Source organism: Enoplosus armatus, chromosome 8, assembly GCF_043641665.1.
Source record: "Enoplosus armatus isolate fEnoArm2 chromosome 8, fEnoArm2.hap1, whole genome shotgun sequence".
NCBI lineage: Eukaryota > Metazoa > Chordata > Actinopteri > Centrarchiformes > Enoplosidae > Enoplosus > Enoplosus armatus.
Genome location: NC_092187.1, coordinates 2913320 through 2937073, shown reverse-complemented (window position 1 = coordinate 2937073; position 23754 = coordinate 2913320). Strand labels below are relative to the sequence as shown.

The window sequence follows — 23754 nt, the reverse complement described above, 5'->3', positions numbered from 1 at the left end:
TTCAGTTACCAGGAGGACGGTTGTGCAATAAACACCCACAGGGCAAACGCAATTTCCAAAAGGAGATTAAAATACTTTAACACTGTTCACATGTCTGCAATTATTTCGGTGGCTGCTGAGTTTCTGCCTTTAATTAACTACCGTATGTATATCACAGCTACTGTATGATGTGCTTTTTGAAGGTTAACATATTATTATCAGTTCTGTTGATGGACTCTTTATGCTGAATGCTTACTCTGTGATGATACCTACTACAGTGAAATAAAGTGAATTCAAGTGGTAGATATATATTGGCCCAAAAACATTCTATGTTGTATTGTAATTACAACTACAAAACAGTGTTTGCACCGCAGGTGTGTATTGGACGGCAGAGCTCCCTGCGAACTTGAGAGAGGGAGAGCTGAAAATAACCAGAATTGAACTGTAAAGTAGTTTTGGTTTTAGACTGAAACACAGTGACACACACTGCAAAATACTGCAATCTATCATTGTCTCACTCTCCCATCTTCCTCGTCTTTTATCTAAAAACTGATTAATGGCCTGACTGATTGACTGGTCAACTTAATATCTTTCCATTTAGACGGATTAAACTGAATGTAACACATCATTAATAACTCAAACACCATTAGTGCATTCAAAATAAAAGTCTTATTTAAAACATGCCAACTGAAGAAAATCTGTGCACGGGGCAATTTCCATTCATTTTGTTTGTGGAATTAGACCCTGTGTGTACAAAGTGCATTTTCATTATTACTGATGGAACTAGCTATGTAGCAGGCTTCTTTGAAAATGTGCCCAGTTTTTATAAAGCAAAACAACTGTTTTGTCAGTTAATGGCTGATTCCTGTTATTCTATTCAGGAGATTTGAGGACAACTAACAGAGGGGTTGGGAGTGACATGCCCTGCTTGTCTACTCACAGTCTCACAAGGTCTGTTATTTTTCATCCTGTTGAACAGTGAATCATGGTTGTCCTATTGTGGACCAATGAGACCCGGACTTCGGCCCTGCCCTCCTCCTGTAGCCTTGATGTTTCTTTGACTGTGATGCTGTTTTCAATCAAACCACTCTCTGTAAGCGTTTTGCACAGCCAATGTCAGGGGCTTAACCTGCTGCCTCTATGAGTGTGTGTGTGTGTGTGTGTGTGTGTGTGTGTTCTCCTTTGACTAATTGGGCATTCTGGGGCAGAGATATGTAGTTAATTTGTGATAATTAAGGACCCGTGAATATGTTTTCATTAAAGAGTGATTGGTATTCATCAGTATAGTCACTGAAAACAGATGCTTCCTCGGTTTTGATGAATCTATTTAGTATGGATGTTTTATATGAAAATTACAAATTTAAACATTTCATAATTGAGACCAACTGCTGGCACAAAACATGCAAGCAGGTACGTCATTTATGTATAAATATGTATTTAATAACACAGGCTAGCATAATTAAAATCCATCCTGGGAATGTAATTGTTTCTATAACCTTAATGTTGCTAGGTGACTGAAAACTAGTACTCAAACTAGTAAACAAACACATATGTAGGCAGGAAATGCATTTTCAGTCTGTTTTCAGTAATTAAAATGCAGGAAGCAGAAACTTAATGGATGATAGTAGTTCCTCACCCTGAGCATGATGCGATGTTCAATGTTGAGCAAAATCTTTTTCTTCTCTCTGTAGTCTCTGATGAGGGCATGCAGGGTGTCACAGTGGGGCACCCAGCCAATCAGGCCTGAGTTGGTGGACAGGGGGATCACTGCGTAGCGCTGAATGCTGATGAGTGCAACACACAGCCAAGACAAACAAACAAACAAACGCACAATTCATTTTTAATAGTTACTATAGTGCTTAAGAGTCTGTCAGTGTGTGTGATGCTCCTGTGTGTGTGTGTGTGTGAACATGACTGTGTGTCTACCTGAGGTTCTTGCGCAAGGACGCAGGGTCGTTGGCCAGCAGTGTGTTGACCAGACCAAACAGCTGCATGACTCTCTCATCCTGCCTCAGGTCCTCATGGCCCTTCAACAGGAACATGAACTCGTGGCCGTTACTGCCTGCAGAGGGCGCCACAAAACACAACATTGACACACTGCTCAAAAAGGGTTAAGGCACTCTGTGAGAATCATTATATGGTTGGATTTGGCAGTCCTGGCTGCTTTCTCCAGGGGGGGCTCTGCAGCTGCATCTCCATTACCTTTGCCTGAAGCAATGTCTGAGTGAGCCTGAGCAGGCGACAAATGATTTCATATAAACCACATCGCTCCTATAGTGGACTTTGTTCCAATAATCCCTCACTTCATGGTCACCCTCAGTTTGGAACGGCACTCGAAAGCTCTGCTATGGAAAGGAACCCCACTGGTGATTTGTGCAGCAGAACGAACCCAGAGGTTTACAAGTACCATACTGAAAATACTTTGTGAAGCTCTATCTGTTGATTGTGGCCAGGGCAGTGGAAAATATAGATCTACGCACTGGATGAACTGTGACATCAACTCAATTCTCTTCAGCAGATTCATGTTTTCAGCACGACAGAGAGGTACTGAGTACTGATGATGTCACTTGTCTAATTGTTCCACTACCTTAAACTGTCCTCGGTATTCTAAACAGACCACGTTACAATGCTTTCACCAACACTGTAATTATCACACTACCTTTAATGGAGCTAACTGATACTTCCCGTCCCTGTTCTATCCCCACTCTGGCTCCTAATGACAATCTCAGTAAGCAATGTATTGTGTGTCACTGGGGGGACAGAGCGCTGACAGTAAATCTAAGTGGCCTGTAGCGGGTGACAGGTCTTAATCTGAAGTCTTGCTCCAGAGGTCAGTTGATTTATCAGCCATCATCTTTTACAGAGTACGTTGTGTAACACTGATGGGATACATCAGAACAATGTATCACATTGGGCAGTGAAAAGAGAGTGAAGTCGAGTGAACCATTTGTGATTGATAATCTGAGGATTTGGCTTCAAGACAAGGTGACTTTATTGTGCCGTGCCATTTTAGAAGCACTTCAGTGTCGTATTTCAAATCACAAAGCAGAGTAGGGGAGGAGGTGTCAGAATTATTTATTTCTGTATTCAAATTAATGCCAATGGACGGTGTTGGGAGGCTTCCTGACAAATCGATCTGAGCCTGCATGCACCATTTCTCTTGGGATAGAAAATGACTCAAAACTCACGACAGGAGCTCCCTGGCCGCTGAGTTTTTCTGTGGTGATTGGGATTCATTTTGGTATTGAATATAATATATATGGCCCAAGTTCATCGCCAGTTTGGTCTTGTTTCTGTTTGTAAAGAAGATGGTGTATTATCCACAGACAGAAGTTTGCCATGACTGTTGAATTCAAACTAAGTCGTGACCTTGGAGCTGTTTGTTGTTTGGGTGAAGATTCTATTAATATTGAATTTTCTGTAATGCGTCGGCCCACGCCCGCTGAAAACATATGACTCTGACTACAGATATACTTTATCTATTTTCTTAATATAATGGGTTCAGAGCCACAAGGCCTGTGCAATTTCCTCTTAATCTTACCCATGATGGTGAGTTTGCGTGGGCGCTGCTTAGAGGTGATGACCTGCAGGGAGGGGGCGATGGATTGGATGCGGATGATAGGCTGGTTGGGGTCGTAAGTGCCTGGTACAGCCAGCTCCAGGTCCCGGCACATCAGCAGCTTTGGAGACACATATTGTAGCTCCAGGGAGGTCAGCTGCATGGAAAGTAGCACAGGAAGAGACAATTAGTTTTTAGTGAGTTAAAAAAAAACTGCACTGGCAAAACATCTCCTGGCCAACAGTGCCTAAACCAATGTGTGTTACAGACACTGGCTTATCTCCAAGTTAAGGTCTTATCTGGGAAAAAAACATTTACACAACAACCTTTAATAAATCACTCCGGAACATTTCTCTTTCTAAGTGTCCATTTACAAATACTCTGCTTGTCTGTTAAATTCTGAATGCTAATGCAGGGTTACTTCACAGCCGCAACCGCTGTGGATCTGCTGATGCATCCTGGAGGGGTTTATTTCTATGTTAATACTCTGAGGGGGGACATTTGCAATGCTCCCAGCATGTTATTATGTTGCTGTGTATTTCATGCTGCTTACTGTAATGTCACAGCAGGAAGCGTCCCTGAGAATAGGACCGCGCCACAATGTCAAATAGCATTGCCGTCTCCATTTGCTATGTGAAGTGAGAGCTTTTTTTTCAGGTCGCTCTTCAACAACGAAATGCTCGCTGTGAGGAATGACATCTATCAGTTCAATTTTACGATATCTTAACTCTAGAAGCAACGAGACCCGGTGTAAGTAAAGTTTGCCAAATCACTTAGAGAAGGCCACCAAAGCAACTGGCTAACTGGCTTACTAAGGCCTGTGCAAAAGTGGTTTAATTATCAACAAAACAGCTGTCCTTCTGTGTTTTGGCTGTTTAATTGTGTTTTGGGAGATGCTGAGAAAGTTCAACAGAATAGACAGTTAGTTGTGCTGCAACTTGTAGAATCTTTGTCACAAAACAAATAATTTCATCAATGATCGATTTGACCTGACATCATTAAGTTTAGTTGATAAACTGGCTACTGAGTGTATGATGTAAAAGGGAGTGATGATATCCCACGATGTTCTGCCATTCCTCTTTGACTTCCATCATCCCTCTGTCTCTTTCAACATCCTGCCATCTTTCAACACCTTTCAACACTAATTTTGGCATCTTGTTCAATGGCTTCACCCAGAGAGGGAAGAATGAAAGAAGTCCCTTGTTTCTCCATCAGTATCTTCCAATTACTGCTGAATCTTGCTCCTTCTTTATACCAGTTAACATGACAAGAGACAGTATGTACAGATTTACCTGTCATGAGATCAAAGGCCGATTCGGGACATGAAAGGCAAAATATTTCTCATCACATCTGATAAGAGACTGGAATGGACATAGGAATGCAGAACTGGTGGGATGTCAGCTCTAATTTTCCCAGAAGCCTTAGAGTAGCTGTTTCAGCGGACTCAGACAAATCAGCCATATTTGTCTGATTTATGTTGGTTTGTGTAGCTGAGGTTCACTGGTAGGGGTTGATGCCTTTTTGTTCCTTTGGTGAACATACCGAAGCATGCTTACATATTCCTATACTTACCAAAAGGCTTACATATATATACTGTACATTTACATCCATGTACATACAGTAATGCCACCTGAGGCAGACGGTTATTAGAATGCGGTTTTTAAGAAAAACTAGTACAGATTCAACCGATTCAATGCAGTGACTCCATAGCTTCACTCACCTGTGGCAGCTGTTTGGAGATGCGTCTGAATACATGGTAGTAGAGGTCCCAAGCCTGGGTCAGGTCTTTTACATTTCCAGAGCGCATGTACTTCCTGCACCAGTCCTGAGCCTCCATCAAGTCCCTGCCGTAAGCCTGTAGCATGAAGTAAGACAAACACACTCCGTACAATGACTTTCAATTAAATGCAAATGGTTGGCCAAAGCAGGACTATAAAAATGAATGTCAAGGCATTAAACATCAATGTTCCAGCTTGATTACTCCAGGATTTCAATGAGTATTTTGTTTTTACTGGTGCACTCTGCAAAGGCAGCCTGAATGGAAACATCTGATACCGCTTGTGCAGAGAGCTAGGGTCTCTTGTATGGCTATAAAAGTGTATAAAACACATAAATTTTACAATGCCTACAAAAATATTGACCCCTTCTTCAACTTTTTAATGTTGCATTGTTTAAACAATGTTGTGTTGTTGACTAAACAAGACTAAACTCTATATTCAACCCCAATCTGAGATGACACGCACCTGGTTAAAAGAGGTCTCTTTGAGGGTCTGTGGTCCCCTCTCCATCATGGCATGGAGAGGCTCCAGGACAGCAAACATGCCCTTGACGTTGCGCTCCCCAAAGTAAAGACGTGACGCCTCTTCAAGGCCCTCGTGCCACATCTCGTGCCACAAGATGGCCACTCGGATAAGCTCCTCGCTCACCTGGATGAAGAAAAACAAGGATGAAAAGGTCACACTGTCCTCTGATGTTGCCCCTCAAACCCAGCGGTATAACATATACAAGTATTTGGTCTTCATGGATGATATCAACATTTTAGATTACTTTAAGTTTTCACAACAAGCAAATCTGAATCACTTTTCTATGTAATGAATGAAGATGATTAATGAGTAATGATAAATATAAAAGATTAAATCTTTGTACCATGATGGCCTGCTGAACCAGAGTGTTGCAGTGTTCACACATGTTCTTCAGGATCTTGTTAGCGGCATTGTGGCGGGCTGTGGTGGTGGACTTAGAGGCCACAGTCAGCGGGTAGATCAAAGCCTGGAGGTGAACGGAGAACAATCCAACAATCGCTCATCAGTGACAATCCTGCTTTAAGTTACTATATGAAATGCGTTCTTGGTTCTGTTTAATATTGTGAAACAACATCAGCAGCAGTGTTAGCGGACTCACTTGGGGATGATACCGTCCAATGTCTGTTAGCAGCTGGTGGATGAGGCGACCCACCAGGGCCCGAGGAGTGTCAATTCGAGCTATGAGTTGAGGGATTACCTGCACAGACAGAGAGATAAAGGAATAAAAACTCAGTGACTTGCTTTTACCTGTGAAATATAAAATAAAGCACTGACACAATAAGTGCTCAAATCAGCAGGAACTGACATTATAGTGTTTAATCTTTTTTTTTTTAAATTCATGTTTACTCTTTCAACATGCCCAAACCTTCTCACTTCGTTATTTTGGGGGCATTTCTGCTTCTTTATCTCAAGGCAAACTCCTCTTCAAATGTGTGTTTGTGTATGTATGCATGCATTACCTGTAGCCAGGTGTCTATTTGAATGGTCTTGATGCCCTCCACCAGGGCTTCGTTCACTTCAGGCCAATGACCGTAGTCAAACCACAACGTCAGAACCCTGAACAGTAACAGAAATGAAACACAAAACTTAAATCTGAATCATTTCTTGCCTAATTATTAAGGATAATGGCATAGTGCAATCACAATCAACCACTAGAGGTCCTCCTATCCCCACACACCACATCTGTTGGGTGTCCATGAATACAGGTAGCCCAGTGTGTGTTACAGCCTTTTAACTCACCTGAGTGTGTCCTGCAGGTTGTTGCCTCTGGACAGGGAAATAGAGCGGAAGAAACCTTGAACAGCAGGAACTGTGTACAGGAGCAATGTCTTCGAGAGGTCCTGAGGAGGGACAGCACACAACAGATACTGTAGGTGGGGATGGCAAAGATTAAAGATGACAGTAAAGATTAAGAAAAAATTAAATGAACTTTTAGAAGCTCTGTCTACAAACAGTGACAAGATCATGGCCATAATAATGTCTTGTCAGGCCAAGACAATGCTCCACTTGTCCCCAGATATCTGTCTGTTTGGAAGCTGTGTTTCCTAATTGTGCAAGGTGCAGGGACTTTGTCATATCATTAAAATTAGGCTCAGGAGTCAGAATGTGCAGATTGGGATCTGTAGTTGGTCAGTAGCTTTCGAATGTGCTGCAGAAACGTGAGTATGCGAGCTCACACACTAGCTCACTGGAGGAGGTATGTTCTTCAGTGGTACAGTATATGTATCTTAACTAAAGATTTCTACCTTGTTGGACTGGGAGTGCTGGAAGAAGAGGAGAACACTGAGTTACCGATGTGGATGGGTGTGAAGATGGTTTTATTCTCTGTGACTCTCACCTCATTGACCTTTTTCTGGCCCGGTGAGGGCACAGGACTGTGGTCAGTGCTGTCGACCTCGCTGTCGCTGTTGCTGGCTTCACTATTAGCGCTGGCACCGCTGGCATGTCGCAGCTTCTTCTTCTCGTCACGTCCTTGGTTCTGGTGTTTGTAGTGCAGCACTGCCTCAAAATTCATCACCGCCCAGGCATGCCAGGCCTGTTGACAGATGGTACAAACTGAGTGACACTGGAGTGGTAACTGGAAAATTACTTCCACGTTTGTTTATGATGTCATTTTCCAGTTTACTGAGGGATAGATATCTCCCAGGGGGCTGCAATGTTTCTGATCCAAACATGTGAGTCTGATGTAGTTCTGTGCTTAGCTACCAGCTATTAAAGGTTGAAAGCTGAGGGGAGTTGGTGAGGATGGATGGGGAGTGGGGTATAGTGACATCTTTGTAGCCTGCAGCACAGGCATGGGCAAGAAAAAGCAGAGATGCTCTCAGCTCTTCCATCACCTCATATCTTTGATGTATCAGAAGAGGCACCACCATGTATATCAATCTAATGAGCACAATAAGTGAGTCGCGCAAAGACGAAACAAACAACTATGTTATGACACGTTTGGTTAAAGGGCAATAAAATGGGGTTCAGGGTTTTCCTGGTGACATGTCAGTGTTGGAGCAACCTCCTGCAGACACAGCTGGGATTTTACTGCGGCCAGAGAGAAGTCAAAAGTGAAAGGTTAGAGTTGAAAGGGAGGGACTGACCTTGTACCAGTTGCGGTCATGCTCAGTGGAATGGCTGTAATACTGCAGAACCTTGGGGATGGTGCTCTCGTTGATGCCCTGCAGACTGAGCTGCCACTCCCCCAGCTTCAAGAAACATCTACACGGAAGAAATGGAGTGACAAAAAGACAGAAGGGACATTTCATCTACGATTATTACTAAAATAACTGCTTTTCTTCCGATCAAAATCTTGTTTACATTCCTAATGTAGGTCCGAGGTCAATGTTGTTAATAAAAAGCTCTGCAGTGACAAATAATGAAACGACTACATGAGAACATTAGCAATGAGGAAGCAAAGGCACTGTTGGGGACAGAAACATCATCATGAGATTATAACCACGCTTATGTTGTCATTGCTTATAAAAAAGCTGTACACCCAAGGGCAGTCCATTAAAGAGGAGTGACCTCATGATACAGGACTAGGACATCATGCCGGCATTTATCAAAAATATCACTACTTAAGGCAGAAGTGCATTTATCCGCTGAAAAGGTTCTGGGATTACATCTGGAGATTTTCAATTACCCAAACCACTTTTCCTTTTATTCAACCCGACAGCGAGCTCTGTGGCATCGCTGAAGAGGTGCTAGCTCTATCCATCACCCTCACAAACACAGACGGTTACAGGCAAATAGTCAAACTACTTGTGTTTGGGGGAGCCAAGACATATAATTCACGTACAACTACACTAAACTGAGCTATTAACAAGCACTGTATTGTCGACCCATCCGCCAGCAGTCGGTTACTGTTTGCAGAGCGTCTCCAATAAATTGTCTTTCAGGATTACGTAATTTCTTCTGAGTGCTTTTTTTCATGCAAGCGTAGAGGTTAGGTTCAGCGCGTCTATGCCAAACTGTTTCCGTAAACTGCTAACAGGTTGAACTTTTGGGGAGGAAGCAGGAGGAGGATGGGGTGTTTGGGGACGTTTGAACATGTTTATTTAGACAGTAGATGGCAGGGTTATTGATTTTACGTAAAATTGCAGTGAAGTTACACTGGATTCTTTGGGGGGAGAGAGAGATGTGATTGTGTGGAGTGTCTGACTGAGCGGTCCAGGTGTGCTCCATACCACACAGCCGACCTGTAGTCATGAAAGTGTGTCAGCATGTCTGGAGAGAACCCGTCCCGGCTGACGGTATACAGGTGTTTTCTCTAACGTGCATTCCTCAGAGAGCCACAGTCACTGTCTGGAATATGCAAAAATGAAAAAAAGCCCCTTCTGCCTGGTGTCACACTTGTTTGTTGTCATGTATGATTTAAGAGATGGGAGGGTGCACATGAGTGCTGTGTGTTTGTGCACAAGGCCAAAAGAGTCTACTGTATGATTTACTGTACATAGGATTATACCTGTCTGCTCTCAGGTCGCACCTCTTGCTTGTTTTGAGTTGTTTGACCAACACGACATATAATGGAGTGCAGTCAAACTCTCCAAAAACTATCATCATCTCTCCTGTACTAGACTGTCGCCAACATTCAAACCTAAAGGGGAGACCTCAAAATATTTCCATGAGCCCACAAGAGCATGCAGGCAACTTCTTTAAAACGTTTAAGTCATTCCCAGTCAATTTAGGGAACACGAAACTTTCCATTTTCGAATTCCCTAAATCAGCGTCTGAAAACACATGATAGTTAATTGAATGTCAAGGTTTCTGGTGTTGTGTCGACAAGTAACTGAAACGGACTCCATACTGCATCTTTTCCCACAGTGAGGTGAGGTGATGATAGTGGAAAGGTGCCGAGGCTGTGCCAGGGCTGTTAGCTGAAGAGCACAACACCCAGTGGGAGAAGTGCAAACCACCAGCACTGTGGAGGAGACACACCTGGTCTGTGATACCTGTAGGCACTGTGCTAAGTTTGGTTTGTGATAAGTAGCTGTGTGGGACAAACTGCCAAAGGGGATCATTTTATTGAGAAGTTTGAGGTGAGACATTCAGAGAATCTGGCCAGCTTTGAAAAAGACCACAGGACGCCAGTGGACTAGTAAAAGGTGTTATGCCAGATTGGGTCATGCTCATGGAAAGAAGCAGAACACACTGTACATGACCCTGTGTGTTTACAACATGAGGGCGGAAAATACATGAGGTTACTTTTTCCTTATTTCAGCATGTTCCTTTGTGTTTTCTCCATTGTGCTGGAGTGGGTGTATGGAGGCTGGTGTGAAGGTACTTCTGAGATTTAATACTACTCAATCACATCTAAATGTGTAATGTAACTTTGGCATTACTTTTCGAGATTTTTTTCTTTTTTTTTCCTTTCCCTCTGGAGCTTCACTAGTGAAATATACCAAGAAACAAAAGCCATGTAGTCAACTGTATATCATCTGTACATCCATCTGAAGAGATAAAAATGTAATGTTCTTTAAAGCATTCAGTCTTATGAATCATGTGTACCTCTGTAAACGGTTACATGTAATGATAGGTTGACTTTATATGTAAAGCTACTTCAGCACTTGATTTTTGCTCCCCTCTTCCTATCCATCTGCAAACTGCTCAAACTGCTCACTGATTGTAATACAACTATCATAACCTTCCCTCCACTGGTGACATTTCTATGTGAGGTTAGAAATTGAAAGCAGCAGCTGCTAAGCATTGTTCACTGTGTCATACAACTCTAAAGAGAAGTTCTTCATTATTTTTCTACATTCACTTACTCCATGTAGGCTTCTGAACTTTATGGCAGCATAGCTTATAGATAGAACTTCTGTTCTGATGTGCAGGTTGTCCTGGGTTGCCTGGATAAGTATAACTTAAAAGAATGAATACATTGTTTTGTCAAAACTATTTTGCAGTAACGTAAAACTAAGAGCGTCACGATTTTAGATTGAGTCAATTATCTCTTTCCATGCCATTCTACTCAACACAGCACTTGAATCAGTTTTGGCATCAGTGAGCCTTTGATGCAGATCGGATATCTATAAAAAAAAAAAGAGTGCTTTATTTTTTTTGATAGATCACAGCTATTACACCAGACTATCATTTGTTTAACAATAGTGATGCACATTAATGTTTACTTGCATTTTGCAAGGTATTTCAATCAAATGATACGGAAATATTTCTGGAATGATATCGGCATTTCAGGCCATCACTCATTAAAACCTTTTCCTACTATACTATAATCACATTAACGATGGCTGTGTCCCTGTGACAGCATGCAAAACACCGTTTTGCAGTTAAATGGAATTCAGCCATCATTCATTTTACTCTTTACACCTGTAAACACCTTTTCCTACTGTGGCATATAGAAATGTTTTCTGGGTAAAAGGCTCATTCGGTGGTGAGCTGCTGCTACTGCGCTTCCAGAAAAGGACAAACCTGGCCATCAGTTTGTGGAGCTCCAGCTTATGCTGTTGGTCCTCAGCTGCGATGGCGTGCTGGGCTTGCTGCTGCATCCCTTGCACAAAGTGCTGCATGTGCTGGAAGGCATCGATCTGGAGAGATACAAAACGGCAGGTAAAGACTCTGTGTCATTGAGAGATACGTTTCTGTGGGGCGTTTGGACCTTTCTGAAATCATTTTGAATGAAATACCAACATGTGATTTGTGATAAACAGTGAATAGACAACAGAGGCAAAAGGGGCAGCAGTGAATTGACACAGACTGGTATGTATTCTGTCGTCATCTTATTGCTCCTACAGAGCCGACTGCCTAATGCAGGACAGCAATTGACATTCTTTTCTGCTCATATCAGTGTTGCTGGATTCACCAGTGGCTCACCGGGAAAAATCCACTGCTGTCATGGTTACACTGTTTTTGTTACTTGAACTTTTATTACAGTTAGGACGACTGTGACATGGTGTTGTCTGTACAGATTTGCACAAACTTGGCATGTTGTCCACAGTGGAGAAAATCAGGGACGGCTATACTGAGACAAGATCCAGACAGCATATTTGCTATGGCCAGCATTTGTATCTTTTTCACATGAACTTCTCGCATGAAGTTCGCATGTATGACGACCTTTAAAATGATGATTTGAAAACTGAAGAATTTGTCTGTATCAGAAACTGTTCAGGCTCTGATTCATAAGTCTTATTTCTAAAGAATTATCCCTGATAGATGACCCACATGCATGGTTTTCACTCAGTAAGACCCCCAGTCATGACAAGTGTGGAGATTGACATACTGAGCCGACATTCCCTACAGTTCCAAAACACTGGAAACAGCAGATGTGTCCTGTCCAGCTCTGTGTGTGTGTGTGTGTGTGTATGTCTTTTTATATTCTGATTCATCTAGTGAGCAGCACAGCTTGCCCCAGCAACAGCAACGCTTACGCTCACACTTACCTAAGTCCCCTAATGAGACCCGCATTCTGGAGCCACAAACACTATTCAACACCTGGCAATAAATGTGGGAGTGTTTATGTCTGTTTGGGGGGGGGGGGGGGGGGGGGGGGTAGATACTGTATGTGTGTGCGTGGGAGACAAATGGCACAGGGCAGAGTAGTTCAATCCCATGCTGCTCTGGTGGCATGTAGTTTGAAACATACAGTATGATGTCCGGTCACCACTGCTGATAGCTGGAAGTTTGGCAAGTGCTCTTGTGCTGGATGCTAAGCCAGAGAAAGCACAAATTTTCTAACACTTATTAGTAATCTATTAAGTGAGGCTTACTTCATCCACTGTTTCCATGGATATGAAAGATTAATAACAACAACATTCATCGAAATGTAACAGTTGAGTTTACTTATCTACTACTAACTACTAACTTTTATAAGTGAATATGATTTTTGTCAGGCAGCTGTGGCTTTCAAGCTGAATATAAATAATTCCCAACAAGCTCCGTCAATTCAAATCTTTTTAATGTTGACTTAAGCTTCAGTAACAACAACATAATAGCTATCTCAAACAGGTAAATCTATCTGAAAGGCCAATTTGCCAAAAGCAAAATTACACAACATACATTTCTGGTAAGCTACTTGCATATACAACAATTTACTCAATATGTTAAGAATTAACCAACTAATAAAACAGGGTTCACTACGTTGTTAAATGAAGGCTGGCTTAATTCTATGCTTAAAGTTTACTGTGAATTTCATACATACAAATTTCAAACGTTTCTTTTAAATGTGCTTATGCTATTTGTAGCTCCAATTCTATGTTGTTTTATTATTTATGTTGTTTTTCAGAGCCTTCAGAGTTATTTTTTGTTCTTGGAGCTATTATTTTATTACGATTACCTGTTTGTTCTTGAACAGCCCCAATTCTTTTCAAGTTCATTCATTTTTAATAATCATGAAAAACGCTTCAGGATCCTGTTGGGACTGATTAATCAAGCTTGACTATACTGTCACTACGCTGATATCATATAGTCATCCTTTTAAGCAGGCTGCAATTTCAGTTCCTTTTCACAGATGTAGTTTGTTGGTGTTAATGTTTCTCAGGCTATTTCCCTCACAACGTTAAATGAATTAGTTGTTTATGTCACTAACGTGCCAATAATTTAAGCTCTAACTATTTGAAACTTGATTGTAAAAACTTGTACATAAAAGTAATAACCATCAGAACTCTTGCCCTTTACTATTAATTAGTTCTATTAAAAAGAACTCCCTGTACTTATGATGACTGACACAAATGCAACAAACAAAACTGCACAAAATGTAAATTGTAAACCATCAACAAGTTTGTTTGCTCCTACCTTGCGGGCACTCTTCCACATGTACTTCATATAAGCGTAGGTGACATGCGGGTGGGCTGTGGGCAGTGGGTGATCAAGTTGCTTGGAGGGGTCGACGCCCAGAAGGAGCACCAGGGTCTTATGGGCCAGTGCCTGGAGGGATGAAGAGGGCAACAGAGACAAAAGGGGCAAATGAATCGCCAGAGGGCTTACAGTTTAATAAGAACCCAGAGGGTTTTTAGGGACCCCAAAACAACAACAGCTTGATTCAACTTTAGGCATGAGTAATGACAGAGTAAAAAATAACAAAAACAAATAGGTCTGAGCACGATTAAGTACTTAAATCTAAGTGTATAAAGAACATTTATAAAAGACATAGAGAGACAGAAAGTCCTAGTGGGGTAATTTTTTCCAACTCCTAATCACGTTTCCTGCCATGTTTGACATTGGCCAATCACATTACATTTTTCAGTTACATCATATTTGGGGATTCTGGGCGTTCTGTGTGTGTGTGTGTGTGTGTGTGTGTGTGCTTCAATGCAACGTGAGTGTGTGTAGATTGAAAAACTGGCCGATTGTCTGCCATCCCTTGCAATCAATTAGAACAACAGTGAGGTAAAGGGTGGAAAATTGCATCACTTTAATTGTGCAGATAGGCAGGCTCAGGTTTCTAAACAGTGTGATTGAGGGTGCTGTGCTACTTTCATCAGCGCCAACTTAAAACAGGTTGAAATGAAGTTGAGTTTCATGGCTGGAGTTCATGGCTGCACTTAACTCCTTCAGAGATTGACTTCCTTTTTCCGTTTGACAAGACTGACTTAATTAACTCTGATTTATTCCTCCTGAATGTTATGGGATCATAATTAATTATGCATGATCAGGAGTCAGATCAGAGAATACTGTGGGGCTTTGCACAAATATGTCAATGTACTGACCAGACGCCCACTCTTGCCACAGAGGCTGGCATACTTCAGCCAAGTCCTCATGTCCTCGTGGGGGCTGATGACAAGCGATCTGACCATCAGGATCCTTTGCCAGTCCTCTACAATACGCTGACAACCCTAGAGGAGAAAAGACAAAAATAACAAGGGACAGACGAGTTAAACGCATTACTCTTTTGTTACTCCCTTCAAAGAGAGGAACCTACTCGTTAAACTCAAGAGAATGAACACACGTGAGAGGGGTATGGTTGAAACCCTCAGGGGCTAATATTACAACCAATGGTGCCTGTCTTAAACATGTCCACATGTGAGTACAGGTTCCTGTGCCACAAAAAAAACCAAACACGGGTCTATATTCATATATTTGTAAGTACCATTAGCTGACTTACTCTATTAAATATTCTCTAAACCCCAACCTTGACCTCATCATTGTGATATAACACAGTGCTGCAGAGGCAGGCAACACAGACAAGACCCTGGAGTAATCCAGCTCTGATGGAAAAAGAAATATGTGCTGTATAATCCTCTCTGTATGACTTGAATTTAAGATATCTCAACATGGAGTAGACAAAAGAATATAAACATTTCATGAAAAATGACATAACTTGATTATAACTACAAACATTGCTAGACAAACATTTTTAAAGCAACGTAAGAGTTTCAAAGATAATACAAGCCATCTTTGTGTCTGAAGTCTAAGTTTAAGTCAAGTGTTGACCTTAACTGTAAATGTTTTGCTGTATTCCTTACATGGCAAAAGTATGTTGGGACAAGCCTTTTAGTAAGCGGTCAAACGTTTATTGGTTCTTCGGTTTAAAAAAACCTCATCAAAGGACTGCAGGTGAAAATAAGCCAGCTGGCTAACACTGGCACATTTTCAGAAATGTTAATTAATGTGTGTTGTCCTAATAAATAAATATATCACACGAAATGAAGCTGTTGAAAGCTGAGGTTGGAATTAAATACAATAAATTTTGAAGTAGGCTTAACATCATGAGATGAAATACCAGTTGCTTTGACACCATATTTCCACAGATTTTTGAGGGTAAATACCACATTCTTTTTTTCACAATTTCAAAGGAGGATGAGCTAGCTGCCTCTTGGTTTTATTAAAAAGCATGATGTAACCTGTCTAAATCAGCCAAAAGGATTTTGACTGTTATATTGTCAAAGGGGATGGAGGATGGGTTATTCTATGGAATAGGCCCAATAAAATTGTGAGGTAAGTTGTTTTAAATTTTTTCAACTAAACAATCTTAAACAACTTTTTTCTAAGAGGAATGTCTCGTGATCTACATTTGCGGAAGCTAAGACACCAGCAAAAGCAGGGAACAAAAGATCAATCGTTTTGAACAGCAACCTACAGCTCAAGATTCAAACAGGTTCTCACAGTGCAGAAGTGCAATAACTCTCTGAGATACATTTACCCTCACGTGGTGGGGTGCAGTGTTTTCATACGCTCTTTACCATAGCTCTAATCCTTTGATGAGGGAGAGACTGTTATAGAAAGAAAGAAAGTGTAAAGGAGCGGGACAGTTACTCCCTGACAGCTGTGTGAGGTCAGCCTCAATAAATCACTATAGAGAGAAGAAACCTGTCAGGCACTGCAGCCCTAGCTCTGGTGCTGCCATTATGGGCCCTGTCTGTTTGCTCAGGAAGACCCCTCTTGATCCTAAATACCTCCTCCAACCAACCTCCATCTGTTATGAATGGAAAAACTCAAGATGATCAAGAGTATCTTCATTTTACTGCACAGGGATTTGAGTGTATGTAACGGTTTCTATTCAACGGACAAGCTAATTTTATAGAAACTTTGTCACGAAGATGAATTAGAATTAGTTAAGAGTTAGGTGCATTTCTAACAGCCAAGTTGGATGAAACAGTATGTTTTTTTGTCTTGCACAAGTTCTTGGTGCTGACTAATATCAAGCCTGAGAGTAAGCAGCATTATACATGCTGTATTAAACTGAGAAGCTTGGATGCCATGGTATCGAAAGTCAGGAATGGTGCATCACAGATCAAAGACTTATCCGTTTATCTGCCTGACTTAAATTCTTCCCCAACATGCACATACAAGGCTGAGGTCTTGTTGCCTTTCCATGTCTTCCATGAGGTCAATATGGAAAAGATGAACTTGAACAGTATTATCTTTAGATCAGATGGCATTTGTCTCAGATTCCAAAGACTGAGAGGCAGCGAAATCTTTCCCAACTGCTTGTGGATTTGTGGTTCTTCCACACATTCTCTTGTCTCATTTACCAGCGTGTCCAACACTGTAATTCACAATTAATAATGATAATAGTAGTAATCATAATCAGTCTCAGGAAGTAGAGAGAGTTTGGATAGGATTACACAAAATGAGCCATGCTTCTTTTCCTGAATATTCCTACAAGGGTCACGCAGGCCAGCAAGCAAGGGCAGCATTTTATCTCATTTCTAAAGGTGTAGGCTGTTTTTGGGAAGGTCAGTTCTATTTACTGAGTAGGAGAAACTTAAGCTCATGATTTAAAAGTCCATTTACGGTATGTTCCAACTCTCACTTACGGTCACGAGCCTTCAGTTAATGACCAAAATGATCCAAACACAGGAACAAGTGGCTTCTTTAGCAGCGTGGTTCAAATCTGATATCACTCAACTTTTACCACTGTGATCAAATTCAAAGTTTCAGTTTCCCCCAGCTTCACCTCATGTGGGAGGCGACATAAATTAAAGACAGTCATAACGGCAATAAGCAAGAAAAATACAAGACTGTGAACCGTTACTCACTGAGGTATTAGTGTGCGTGTTTGCATGCATGTATGGTGCATGGTTTGTAATGTTTCCCATTAGTAACAGTAGCCCTTCCAACATCTGTTTTACATTTGTAGTTGCACACGTGAGTAAGCTGAGTGTGTGTGTCCATATATCACGCGCTGAAGTTACCTGAAGCCTCTCCCACCAAGTTTCCCTAATGATGTCCCTCCTCTCTGGCACCAGCTTGTACTGGATCACCTCCTCTAGCTCTGACAGCATCTGGCAAGACACCATGGCCTGGGAAACAAACACACACACACACACACACATCGATTCTTGTCCACACATTCATTATTACAGTTGCAAAATGTATATTGTCAATAAGGGGCTTTTGCCCCATCTGGGCAATACAAAAGGATCATTAAAGCTCGTAAATGAATCAGAATCTGAAACAGAATGCATTCAGTATCCCACTGGACTTTCTTGTGTGGCATCTGTCTGTTTATGCCTGCCATTTGTAACAACATCCAGAATCTCGAAGCCTGCTGTGTGTGTCTGCTATAGATCTTCATGGTGAACAGCTACAGTATATACATCAAAATCAACTAGGATCAAATGGCTTTCGAGATAATGTTACAACATGTGTATGATAGGAACGCAGCTGTTTTCAAGTTACAGCTTCTGACTCTAAATGTTGGATGATTCCACATATATGGATGATAAAATAGGAGCACAGAGCAGTGGAGAAACTGTAAATATTTATGCTTTCGACTTCTAAAGCTAGATCAGAGACTTACATTTCTATAAATCATCACTTTTGAAAATGTTGTTGCTGTGGCATAATCCTCCTGCACATGAATGCAGGATGAAGCCAGGCGTTGAATATTTTGGCTGTCTCAGAGGAACACTTACCCCGTAGGCTCGACTGTAGCTTTCTCCAGCCATGGCTGTCAGCTCAGCATCCAGGAGGTCTCTTGCTTTGTCAATACACTACATAAAACAAAAAAAACAAAACACATTTTTAGTGAGATCTTAAATTTCAATTAAATCTGTTGCTTCTTAATCACACATAAACAATGAAGAAACAATGATGAATTTAACAATGATAGTTCATTCACTCACCCAAATACTGCACATTTGCCCCCAAACATTGTTTTCTTTTTGTATTTATATTTTTTCATTTTCCCCTCTGTCTGAAGGGTGCACTGATTGTTAGTTAGCTTCTGAAGTCACTGTAAATCCTCAACACGAGAAATACTAGTATAATTCATGACTTGACTTAGTTGCCTCCCCAAGATCCTCCAACTCTTCAGTAAAGCTAACAGATAGCACGAAGGGCATTTCCTACGATAGCATGACCCCAGAATGTACCGTGATAAAATGTCACCCTCTCCTACAAACTGCTTGCATCAGGACCAGCCGGGATTGGACTAAACCAGGGGAATAAAAACACTTTGTACAAATGAACGAAGGCATGTTGTTGCTTGCTGCTCACACCCTTTTCACTTAAGTGCGGCCAACAGCGACACATTAGTGCAACTAGGACTCGAACGCCTGCTTGTATAGCAAAATGATTTCATGCACTGCTGAGTGCCAAGAGTTTTATGAGGAGAAGTAAATGAACTGTTGAGAGCAACAGTGTCCAAGTTATGTAACAATGGTTGTGGATGTCAAATGTATCTTTAAAAAAACTGCCTTTGCATGCACATTCAGAGAAAGTGAGTGGAATTGGAGGGTGATGAAGGACAATTCAAAATGTCATTAGTCATGTTTCATGACAAATGTTCAACCAACTGTCAGAGCACACTCATGCCCTAAAAATGTTTTTCCTACCTTCCTGTTTTTTGGGTATATTACTGACTCATTTGTCAGTTCCCTGACCTTTCCTAACAAGACTGCACTTCTCGAAATTCAAGGATAGTGCAGACGTTGCATCACCAGTGAGAACCCTGAGGGCTGGAAAAACAGTAACTGAAAGACAGACCTGATCCTGAGCAGCAAAAGGGACAAACAAGGACAAAAGTATTGTGGCTGTGTGCTGATTTCTTGTGCTTCTACTGCCAATGTTTTTGGGAACTGTTATTAGCGGGAAGGTAAAATGAGGGAGGGTGACTGAGGAAGTTCTCTGAGGCCAGGACACACAGCTGTTTCAGACTGACTCCCACCAATTATTGTTTTTGCGGGGAGGGAAAGGAGGAATGGCGTGCCTAAACACCTCTTCAGGCATGCACAACAAGAGGAGGGGTTATGGGAGGGTGGTTGGGGTGAGGTGACAATAAGGCTGCTTCTTTATAGCCCCCACTCAGTTATGGTCCTGTTTACTCCCGAATTACTGCGCTGGGGCCTCAATGGAAATGTGCAGTCCAGACGACTCCTGATAAATGCAGTGTCTGGCTTTTGGCAGCACAAACAAACCGTGACCCAATCTTCCATTCTCTTACGTAAAGGTTGCACTTATGTACTTACATAGGTTTAAGTCCAGTGATATTACTTCATCATTACAGCGTGGTATGAAGGCCTCTATGTGAATGATTAGGGCCAAATCAACCGCTAGAGGAGACTCAAAACAAAGCGCGAACATGACTGTGAAGCCAAAGGGAGGGCTCTGGTTTGTAAAAACCATGAGACAATTTACAAATCAAAAGCACACAGGAGGACTGGATTTATCATGAATCTTGGCAGAGCAGACCGCTTTACTGGGGGGAGCAAGACTGCCGTGTCTACACATCATCGCGGGAACAGGCCAAACACTGAGATTTATACGGCAAAGTAATCTGAAACCTTTCACAACAAAGACTCACGACAAGACTCCTGGAGCACATGTCTGGTTGTTGGGGGTATAGAGGGAGGAAAGGAACAACCCTATGGAATCAAAAGGACTTAAGTGCGAGGATTACCAACCACATCCGGAAGACTAGGCTGAGCTCATGTTGACATTTAAGCTTTCACCCTAGCTCCATCTGCTTTTCATTCCTCGTCATTCATTGTGAGTGGCCTCATTCTCGCCAAGAGTCAAAAGTCTGCTTTCCCTATTCAGCTGATGTAGAATCCTATAGGCCACACCTGGATCTAATCTCCAAATTAGAGGAAGGAGGGTGGTTGTGGGGGGGGGGCACAGAGAGCAGGTCTCCAGGGCTTTGTGGTGAAAAGGGGACTTGGAGGATGAGTCCAGGGAAACTGGAGGAGCAGGTGTTTACTGGTGTCAGTGCTGGAGCTTGTGTTCGTTAGACGTGCTGGCATCCAGCTTGAAAAAATCCATCTCCAGGGACCATGAGCTCATCTAATATCCCAACCTTCATCAAATGAGGAAAACACCACCCTGACCTCCACCAGACCTTGTTGACAGGCAGACAGGATGGTTAATAGGCTCTTTGTTTGTTTGAGGCTGAATGCCGTGATGATTTACAATTTCTACAAGAGTTACATAACATTTCCACACCAAGGAGGTACCACATTGTAAAAGAAAAAAAAAAAGCAAACAAACCTTGTGCATTTTATTCCTTTTAATGAAAAGAGTGAGCTGATGGGGGAATTCAATCCTGCCTGGAATAGCTGTAAAGCCATTTTTATGTGTCTTTACAGCGTAGGTTTCCAATGATTTTAACTTTTCATACCATGCTATAAAGATTAATGAAAATTCCAGAAAGCCTGAGACTAGGCGAATTCCCATGTGGCATGTCTTTATGAGATGTTTTCTAAAAATATAGACATTTAATGTATATTAAATATGGGGAAATCATATCCATTGGGTGTATTTGTGAGTGGAGATGTAACCCACCTGCTGGGCCAATGAGAAGAGGTCCTGATGCAGTGCCAGCACTGCTCTATAAAAAGCACCATCATGTGTATCTCTTGGGATCATACAGGTGTACTCCTCCATGCTGTCCCAGTGCCCTGGAGGAACAACAATCAAGTTAAGAAAGAGCACAAAGACACACTTAAGCTTTTAATAATGACTGATACGTCTAATTGCTGGATGTCTTGAGACGTGAGTTTGCCAGACTGATGCAGATTGAAGTTTAGCATCCCGTCACTACTTTGAACCACACTCTACCTCAGTTTGCTATAATATAAATGACTGCACACATTTTGCTTCCCAAAGGCAACAATAAAAGAAGGTCTGAGTCTTCAGATAGATGGGACTGGCGGATGGGTATCATCTCGGGGTTTGATTTGGAAAGTCAAAGCTATAGACCGCAAACCTCAGGAGGTTGCTTCTGCAGTGTGGTCCCTGCTTTTCTCCACCATTGCACGTTACGATATGTCAATGTTATGACTGGATACCATTCCCATCTGGTTATGTGAGGGGGACTTGGCAAGAGTTGTTACTGTTTTCATTGCTACTTGGTTTGATTGCACTGTTGCACAGAGGATGAGCTAAATGCTCCATGCACAAGTCTTCTCTTAAAACTGCTAAGACTGCTACAATATTGTTTCTTCCAAATATTTGTTTTGGTTATTTGTAAATTCATATCTGATATGAAGTATAGGAGTGGTTACCTAGGCCCCAGGCGGCTGCAGCAGCCATACGAGCCATTTTGGCCTGGGTTTCCTCGCTCACCAGCGTCCACTCCTCACAGCACTGCTGGTGCAACTGGCCCCTGGAAAACATTAACCACAGGCTTCAGATGGTTGAAGAAGCAAATCCAGATTTGTTCAGTCCCACGTTCACAGTGATGACATCAGTTCATCTCAGCTATCATCAGGTTCCCTAGTTGATCAGGTAATCAGGTGCAGAATATTATTCTATACACTGCAGTATGACTACATGGACTGCTACCAAGACATTCAATCAAGGAGTGCAAAAAAAGTGAAAAATTGTTGGAATTTTACAGCTAAATGTGCAACATACCTACAGTAAATCGTAAATATTCTTCTGTAGAACATAGTGAAGTGACTATAGCTACATATAAAGAGTGAAGCACTCACTCTTGACACACTGACATGAATTTGACAACCATAGTGACAGTTTGTTGATTAAAAAATAGCTTTAACTGCAGCTTTTACAACATGTCTAAACCAATGCTATACTGTACTGGTCTCCTGGTATCTTCAACAGATAAAAAGGTCTTAATGATAATAAATACACAAAATTTACTTTTTCTGCACCAAACAACCATTGAAGAAATAATTCACCAGAATAGCCAAGCATTTCTGGCCAAGGATGAGAAGGAGATAAGGCTTGGTTTCGATTACATCTGCCATCATTTAATCCTTCATTTGTTCTTAAAAGATGAACATCTTCAATCAGTGTACCGTCCCACAACAGTCTGACAAAATCAAGTATTCCAGCAAACAGATGGATGTTCCTGTTGGGGTCAGGTGCATCTAACCAAGACTAATTCCTCATTAACAACAATCAGTGCGGCATTGTCCAGGAGGAGATCAAACCCACCGCATGTGTTTTGCAGGCAAGATGCTGGAGCGAACTCAGATGAGGGAGAAAGAGGGAGGAAGGTTTGGATGGGGGTCAGTGAAGTGAAGCCGTTCTCCAGCTGCCTGGCTATCGTATAACATAAAAGCAATAAGTACAAAAAGCTCCGGTACACTGGGCGTATGTGTGTCTACAGCAGACAAACACAGAGAGTCCAGCGGAAGGAAGAGCTCGAGTTATAATTTGACTCAGCAGACCATCATTCACATCTTTGGAATTTCTATTGAAAAGTTGCTAAAAAACCTCTAAAAGGAGACATTAAGCAATGTAAATAGTTTTTAAAAAGCGACAGGCCTCTCCTCAGAACTGTGTGGGCATGCCTCAACTGTGCTTGATTGACATCTCCCTCACTCTCTTGTTAGTTTCCTTGTACCTGTTTGGACGAGACAAATCATGAAAAACTGTTTTCACGACAGACGTTTTATTTTAGCAGGAAAAGCACAGGTGAAACTAATTTCGTTAACGATGGCTCAGTTCCATAAAGTGTTCAGGTAAGCCATGCCAGTGAGCCAGCATGCAGAATACCAGGACCCTGGAAGTAGCTAACCTAAATGGAATGCAGTCATTTTTAATGTTATCAATCACACCTGC

At 41.8% G+C, this 23754-nt stretch overlaps 1 protein-coding gene across 1 annotated transcript in view; it reads right to left on the bottom strand.

Moving 5' to 3' along the window:
• mtor (mechanistic target of rapamycin kinase) overlaps positions 1–23754 on the bottom strand; it is an 81677-nt gene that overhangs the window by 5508 nt on the left and 52415 nt on the right. The window contains exons 31-48 of the mRNA XM_070911039.1: positions 22230–22330; positions 21508–21623; positions 18642–18719; positions 17919–18026; positions 14991–15116; positions 14077–14208; positions 11758–11873; positions 8430–8547; positions 7679–7876; positions 7081–7181; positions 6801–6897; positions 6440–6538; positions 6185–6307; positions 5782–5964; positions 5259–5393; positions 3521–3695; positions 1906–2041; positions 1616–1763 (exon numbers count right to left, since the gene is read on the bottom strand). Coding sequence (XP_070767140.1) covers positions 1616–1763; positions 1906–2041; positions 3521–3695; positions 5259–5393; positions 5782–5964; positions 6185–6307; positions 6440–6538; positions 6801–6897; positions 7081–7181; positions 7679–7876; positions 8430–8547; positions 11758–11873; positions 14077–14208; positions 14991–15116; positions 17919–18026; positions 18642–18719; positions 21508–21623; positions 22230–22330 — 2290 coding nt within the window. The remainder of the gene's footprint in view (positions 1–1615; positions 1764–1905; positions 2042–3520; positions 3696–5258; positions 5394–5781; positions 5965–6184; positions 6308–6439; positions 6539–6800; positions 6898–7080; positions 7182–7678; positions 7877–8429; positions 8548–11757; positions 11874–14076; positions 14209–14990; positions 15117–17918; positions 18027–18641; positions 18720–21507; positions 21624–22229; positions 22331–23754) is intronic.